This window comes from Sinocyclocheilus grahami, unplaced genomic scaffold (assembly GCF_001515645.1).
Source record: "Sinocyclocheilus grahami isolate Dianchi unplaced genomic scaffold, SAMN03320097.WGS_v1.1 scaffold343.1, whole genome shotgun sequence".
Lineage (NCBI taxonomy): Eukaryota > Metazoa > Chordata > Actinopteri > Cypriniformes > Cyprinidae > Sinocyclocheilus > Sinocyclocheilus grahami.
Window position 1 is genome coordinate 74,089 of NW_015505522.1, and position 8,038 is coordinate 82,126.

At 39.6% G+C, this 8,038-nt stretch overlaps 1 protein-coding gene across 5 annotated transcripts in view; it reads right to left on the minus strand.

The window, feature by feature from the left end:
* sec24a (SEC24 homolog A, COPII coat complex component) overlaps positions 1–8,038 on the minus strand; it is a 33,676-nt gene that overhangs the window by 14,441 nt on the left and 11,197 nt on the right. For 3 of the 5 annotated variants that reach the window (XR_001611109.1, XM_016295986.1, XM_016295985.1), the window contains exons 4-13: positions 7,287–7,447; positions 4,629–4,789; positions 4,450–4,552; positions 3,184–3,310; positions 2,938–3,047; positions 2,202–2,314; positions 2,010–2,128; positions 1,876–1,931; positions 1,595–1,801; positions 378–501 (exon numbers count right to left, since the gene is read on the minus strand). Coding sequence is in view for 4 of the 5 variants with exons in the window: in XM_016295986.1 (XP_016151472.1) it covers positions 378–501; positions 1,595–1,801; positions 1,876–1,931; positions 2,010–2,128; positions 2,202–2,314; positions 2,938–3,047; positions 3,184–3,310; positions 4,450–4,552; positions 4,629–4,789; positions 7,287–7,447 (1,281 nt within the window). In the remaining variant the exon portion in view is untranslated. Of the gene's footprint in view, positions 1–377; positions 502–1,594; positions 1,802–1,875; positions 1,932–2,009; positions 2,129–2,201; positions 2,315–2,937; positions 3,048–3,183; positions 3,311–4,449; positions 4,553–4,628; positions 4,790–6,908; positions 7,071–7,286; positions 7,448–8,038 lie in introns of those variants that run through there. The other 2 variants (XM_016295988.1, XM_016295987.1) reach the window with 2 other exon arrangements.

Here is an 8,038-nt window from a genome sequence, read left to right on the forward strand (position 1 = left end):
CTGATTTACATCACAAGCAGCATGATACCACAGAAATATCAGCATCTGCAGCAGATTCATATTTTTGCCCAGTTTGAGTCTCTGAATAAAACTGAGCTGTTTTTTCCTCCATGTTCTCACTGTTTCAGACTATGAGCCATAAAAGCCTGATGGATCAAATATGATACTCAAAAAATATATGCAAACGTTTTAAGGGTTCAGTAAATAATATAAAATATATATAAAAAAATTTGGACAATTATTTCTATTTTTTAGGCTTTACAGGTTTGATGTATTTGTCTAATATCAGTCAGGTCCCTCAGAAGTGATGCTGAAGCCTGCTCACTAGACAGCTCTTCACGAGCGGATTAGTAAAGGTGTAGTAGTTAGTGACTGACCCAGAGAGGACAGATCCGAGTACTGTGCGCTCAGCAGGAACAGATCCACTGCCACATGATGACCAGAACAGTCCAGAGCCAGCTTCTTATAGAAATCCGTCACAGGACTGAGATGCTGCACGTCCTACAGAGGAAAACCACCACAGAACAGCTGCAAATGTCCCATTAACATCTAGTATTTCACATGATAAACTCTTATAAAAGTTTTAAAAAAAGGGCTGTTGATTTAACACAATAATTTGGTGTAATTATGGAAAAAATAATGTGCAGTCGCAGACGATGCAGTTTCTGATGAACATGATGCAGGACGACTGACTGGGATAAAGTCTATTAGAATGCCTAAAATTCAAAATATGAGGACCAAATAAAATAAAAATTCCCTTGTATTTACATCACATGATATAGTTTAGCACTATCACACCAGCTAGAGTGCTGTTTCTCTCCAATATCTGCACTACTGCTAATGTGATATTGATTTATACAACAGTTCAATAAACAAGAAGTTCAAACTCTGCTACACAATAATACCCATTTTGATCAATTTCGCAAACAAAAATAGGTCCAATCAAACTCAGCAGAACTGTTAAGCGTCTCTGAGAAACACACAGTGGTGATTCATTACTAAATTAATCCACTGTTTTGAACAACTTGAGCGAGTGAATGATTCATTCATTCATAAAAACAGTCTCTTGCTTCGTTTCTGGATGAATCAGCTGGTTGAATGAATGATTCAATGACTCACTCATTACGACACTGACTCACCGCCACCTACCTTTTATATTCGCAGTTTCATATTCGGAGTATCATTTCATTTATTAAAAATCATTTCATATTTCAATATGCATTTAAAAAAAAGTCCACTATTAAGCATTATTATTATTTATGCAAAGCTGAATCAAAATCGTTTTTTTCTTTCTTTCTAAAGCCATTTTTCGTAAACTCTATTCAATGCTTTTCACATGATGACTTTTAATGATCTTTTAGGGGTAATTTCTCAGCCAAAACTGATGTGATTCATTTACGATGAATTCAATTAATTAATTGGCACATCATGTAATTAGACATTTTAATCGCTTGACAGCCCTAATAATAGCTAGATAAAACGGCAAAATGTGTCATTTTTGCCAGTGCAAAGTCTCCAGGGTAAATAATAATTGAACCCAAGGCTCAAAACAGTTTACACACTGATCAATCAATCGATCGATCAGGTGGCTAACCTTGGCGTTGGCTCTCTGGCTGGGCTCTTCTCTGGGCTTGAGCGCGCCGATGCCGATGGTTGGCAGCTGCGTCTGGAACACAGTCATGCGTCCTCCGGTGGGAGACAGCAGCTTGAAGGCAGCCTGCAGCGCCGGACCCAGAGCAGACTGCGTCTCCATCGTCTGACCGAACATCTGCGGCAGACTCGCCAGCAGATCCTGGACCAGCTGCAACGACAAGCCAGACCAGCGTTTAGCGTCGCGTCTGAAGGCCAGAGCACTCGTGCTGCTCGCTCGCTCACCTCTTTGCTTTCGCTCAGGTTGACCAGAAGGCTGTCCGGCGTCGGCAGAAACACATCTGAGGGAGGAACGGCCGACAGTCAGCTCACTTCTGAGACCTCACTGCATATCTGTACTGATGGGAGAACGGGCTTACCGTCGATGTCCGACACGATGAGCATCTGAGGCTGCGACAGGCCTTCCTGGAGGTTGTAGAAATGGATGGTGCTGTCGAACGTGACGAAGCCGATCTTCATCCGAGCGTCTCCGGGAAGCCTTCATGTAAAGAAACACACGACACACTGATGAGTGAGCTCAAATGCACCAGACAGCAGCGATGCTCACTTACGAGTCGAGGCTCTCCAAGAGCGTCTGACAGAAGACATCCAGATATCCGGTCTCCACCGCGTTATGAGACACGTCCAGGACGAAGAGGTAAGCAGCAGGCTGCGGCGGCCTCAGCTGCGGACCAAACACTGCGCTTCAGATCGCTGGCATTACATACATCTCACTTCTCTCAGACACTCTCGGTCTGTATGTAGAGTTTATAAGTGCCTGCTGCATGGCTTATCACTTCATAACGTGGAAATCTTGATATGAGCATGTAATTTAACAGATCTGCACTATGATGTTACAGATAGAACTGTCTGTCAGTGCCCACATGAAACCAGGGTTATTATAGCGAACTAAAACCATTTTTAAAAAGTTACTTAAATGATAACTAAAATAATATATTAAAAAAACAACTTTTAATATTAGCTAGTTGCAATGGAAACATTGTTCATTTGATTATGATTAACTAAAATAAACTAAAACGGAAATAAATTACGTTAAATACTAAAAACCTCACAGACAAAAAAAATCATAAAGATGACAAACAACAAAATGACTAAAATGTTAATTTCAACAAAAAATTTAAATGAAAAACAAAAAACTAAAATTAAAAAAAATTCTGAATAATTATTTAGACAAAACAAAAAAGACAAAAACATACAACAAAATGATTAAAACCTTAAAATTACAACAAAAACGTAAAATCTAAAATAAAACATTAAAATGTTAATAAAAACTATAATAACTCGCACCATGTATTCTGACGGGGCGATGAACTCGATGGTGGCGTTCTGCACCTCTGGTCTTTTGTGAGGCGCTCCATACGATCTGCTGACCGGATTATACATGAACTCCTCTGGAACTGAGATCACACGACTCAAAACACATTCACAAACATGATTTACATGATTCAGATATCACACCACAAACAACAAAACAATGCCGTGCATACGGCTTTAATTATGCAGAATCTCTCTGATCATCACACTAGCGCTCACCATCATTGACTCGGTGACACAGGTTGCACTTCCATCTTCTAGCGTCCAGGAAGGTCACGAACGGGTTGATGTAGGTCCGACAGGAGCGGCAGCGCACGATATTACTGGACGTTACCACCGGCAGTTGCTGAAGAGGAAGACCATTAGCTCATTAATATCTTATAAGATCATTTCCCTCAGAGGATGCTCGTGTTGAGATGAGCACTAGTGTTCTGATTGTGATAGGATTAATAACACTCGCCCAAAAATCTAACTCTACAGTTACTAGCAAATATCAACAAAATCCATCTTTGCACTGCATAAGTGAAGCACAGAAGCTGCATCTGAAGTGCCATTAGATGCATTTACACAGACTGTTTAATGCAGCCCTAACATGGGATGAATGTATTTACACAGTACAAATAATGCTGAAGATTAATATCTTAAATAATGTTTTAAATACATCAACGTAAAATGACTGAGAAAAAAAAAAAGAAATAAAAAAGCTGAAGCAATTCTGAACACCACAATTCTGCAATTTGGCGACTAAAAGTAATTTTTTCCTCTTCTTTTTACTGCCTGACTATTTGACATATAGGATATTTTCACAGTGCTTGTGTGCTTTTTAAAGCCGGAAAGCTTAAATTTCTGTTCATTATTACCGAAAGTAAATTCAAAACACTGAATTTCTCTTCCACAGAAGTCAGGTTTAGCAGGACACGAGGGAAGTAAACGATGACGTTTCATTTCTGGGTGCTCGACTGCTCTCAGAGTTCAGCAGAAGGGTTGGGTATCGTTTACATTTTATCGATTCCGATTCTTATAGATTCCTAGTTTAGATTCCAACAAGATAAAAAAATATATTTTGTTCTTTGATTAACATTAATTTGGCAGTGTGTTTATTAGACTCTTTAACACCGAACGCACGCAGATCTAAAAATACTGTACACGAGTGTTTTCTTTCTCATGTTCACTTCAGACAAAAACGGCTGTGTTTATGATAATATACTGACGTAGTTTTCTGCTCACTGGTCGATAAATATGAAAGTCAGTTCCGGCCCGGAGCGATCTTTTCTGCAGTGGAAAAGACGTCTGCGCTGCACGCAAATAGGGCGCAAGTTCTCTCCGTTCCTGCACTTAAATCGTGTTAAATCACATTAAAATGCGAACGCAGGAATCGTTATGAAGCAGAATGGAAATGCACGCATCTCATTAAACACCCGATTCTTGGGAATTTGGGGTTTCGATGCGCAGCCGTACTCCGCAGCGGTGAGATGTGGTACTCACAGAGAGGTCTTTGAAGGGGTGCAGCAGCAGGCCGAGGGGAAGCTTGGCCTTGTTCAGCAGAGACTGCGTCTGCGGGATGCTGGTGAGAGTACAGCGGAACACCCTGCGGACGAGAAGACCATCAGAGGGAGAGAGAGAGAGGGAGGGAGAGAGAGAGAGAGAGAGAGAGGAGCACTGACTCTGGGCTGCAGCTGAGCTTCTGCAGGTCCTGCGGCAGACAGGGCACCGGCGGCGGCACGCTTCCCGGAGGAAGGAGGCTGCGCTCCTGCAGCAGGTTAATGACCCTCAGCGCGTCCGGAGGCTGAGACTGCAGGCTTAATGAGGCTAACGAGGGGCTCAGCTGAGAACAGAGACAACAGCACAAACACCAGCTTCATTCTGCTCTCAGACAATAAAGCACAAACAGTCTTAGAAAAAAAACTCTAATTTCTCAGCAAAGGGTCAGTAAGAGGACTTGCTTAAGTTCATCAGCCTCGAGGTCAAACCAAATCTCATTAGCCGTTTATTCTTTCTTCATTGTATTTCCTGAATGTAAGCATATGCATATTTGTATTCCTTTCATATTACAGTTCAATCATTACATTGCTATATAATTTTAAATACTGCATACTGTAGTGCTGATTTTGGGAAAACCTGACAATATGCAATATATATTTTTTTTTCTGTAAGTTTCATATTGTGATATGAAAAAAATAATGGACTTTTCACCAAATTACTTGAATAGTTAAATTTGGAAAGAAATAATAATTCTAGAATAATTGGGGTGATTTTGTTAGGGGGAGCTTTAGCATAGAAAATAAGAAATAAAAAAACAATAATAATGACTTACCGTAATTATTATAAATATTAAACAAAACAGGAAATCTATTGTAATAATGACATTACACTGTGAAACAAAATACATAAAAAATGTAGTATATTTTTTATTAAAATAAATATAGATTTTTTTTTTTTTTTAAATAATCTAAAATTGAGCTTTTATTTTGGTGGTTTTTGGAAAATAAATATATAAAATATAAAAATAATTTATCTGTTTGATTAAATCATAGACTTTGCGATTTGTGATATTGGTGCAATGTAAATTAATAATTCAGCTCCAATACATTAGAGAGGGTCAAGATCTCTGAACTGGGACAAAAAAAACACCAATTTTGTATTACATAACAGTCTAACACAGGGCTATTCAATTCATCTTCATCCGACCCGAGGAAGAGTACGCTGGTCGCACATACGCCTTGAATTGATTTTGCACTAATTAGTTTGTCCACAAGGTGGCAACACTGGCCCGGGCCAGCAGAAAAAGAAAAGAAAGAGACGCAATAACAACAATCTACCGGGGACGGCAGCGCTCACAAGCACTTGTGTGAGGGAGTTATGAGATATCCACAACTCTAGTTAAAACGGGTTTAAAGAGTGTTATCGGTCATAACTTCTGACGAGTGCCGACACTGTACGAAGATTATCAACAGAAGGAGCCTATAGTTTGAAAGTCTGCGCGTTCAGCTGTACGCATATGCTGAGCCACTTCAACAGACAAAAACAAACACAATGATGTACAAATACGTGGTTCTGGCGAGTTAACTTATTTAAGACTGTGTTTACGAGATAAGCCCTAAATGACCATAACGAGCTGGGAGAAAATCAGATATGCATCAGATCCACGTCATGCGCTGCTTTTAAAGTGAAACCTGCTGCAGTCTGTGACTGATGTAACGTTAAATCAAAGAAGAAAAGAAAGAGAAATCACTCGACTGCTCTGCTTGCTGATTAACTTTTGTAGCTTAAATTAAAATTAATCAATATGCCTTATGCATACAATTTATAGTTTATGTGAAGATTTTTTAAAGTTTACTTAAATTAAAAGTTGTTATTTTTTCAAAGCCTATTAAATGTTGAAAATAATGGCTTTCAATTATACTGTAACGTTAAATAGCTATAATTAATGGCTAAAATTGAGGGAAAATGGACATCAGTAACATTATTGGAATCAATGATACTGGTCTTCATTAATAATACACAAGTAAAAAGATGCCATTAAACATTTAAAATATGCTGTCTTTATGTTGTTTCTATATTAATTTGGAGGTTGATTTTTTTTTTTCAATTGACTGACAGACAGCACTAATGTTAACCTTTTATAGATGCTATTGTTGGTAATATTATTTCATTTTACTTCTGAATATGCATTTAAATTTAATTTCTAATTTAGGCCCCCCAGAAAGAGATCGGGACGGCCCCTACCCCCTTCAAATTTTCAATTCGATAATCTGGCCTTAAAATGAAGCTAATTGAATAGCCCTGGTCTAACATATCTAACATCCATCTAATATCTATACCGACAATCTATTACTACTACTACAAAACACCTTTAAATGTGACAGTGTGTAGAGTTCATAGAGCGAGTACAGTGCTGAGAGAATCCTGAGCTACAGCACGAGTCTGATCTGAGACAGACGTACCTGCGAGTAGAGCTGCGTCTGCATCTGTGTCTGCGTCTGCATCTGTGTCTGCATCTGTGTCTGCATCTGTGGCTGCACGCCAGACACGTTCTGATAGACCAGCTGCAGTGAGGGGTAAGAGCTGGCCAGCGGCCGCTGCATCTGACCGGGGAGAGTGGGGAACACTCCTGCACACACAACACACACAACAACAACATCACACACACAACAACAACAACATCACACACACACAACAACAACAACAACAACATCTACCGACAATCTATTACTACTACTACAAAACACCTTTAAATGTGACAGTGTGTAGAGTTCATAGAGCGAGTACAGTGCTGAGAGAATCCTGAGCTACAGCACGAGTCTGATCTGAGACAGACGTACCTGCGAGTAGAGCTGCGTCTGCATCTGTGTCTGCGTCTGCATCTGCATCTGTGTCTGCATCTGTGTCTGCACGCCAGACACGTTCTGATAGACCGGCTGCAGTGAGGGGTAAGAGCTGGCCAGCGGCCGCTGCATCTGACCGGGGAGAGTGGGGAACACTCCTGCACACACAACACACACAACAACAACATCACACAACAACAACAACAACAACAACAACAACAACAACAACAACACACACAACAACAACAACATCACACAACAACAACAACAACAACACACACACACACACACACACACACAGAACCTTTGGAAGAACTGATTCTTCTAATCCAAGAGCACAATGATAAATTATGGAAATGTCTGCTAGAGCCTCAAATGAAACGCTTCAAAAGCATTCGGTTGAGACGGCCAGACTGACGGGTCAGGCACTGCTTCTGATGTTCAGTGAAGCTGAGATGTTCTTCACCAGAACACAAATACATCTCACTATTATATGTGACCCTGGAGCACAAAACCAGTCATAAGGGACAGTTTTTTTAAATTGAGATTTATGCATCATCTGAAATCTGAATAAATAGCTTTCCATTGATGTATGGTTTGTTAGGATCGGACAATATTTGAAAATCTGGAATCTGAGGGTGCAAAAAAATCTAAATATTGAGAAAATCATCTTTAAAGTTGTCCAAATGAAGTTCTTAGCAATGCATATTACTAATCAAACATTAAGTTTTGATATATTTACGGTAGGA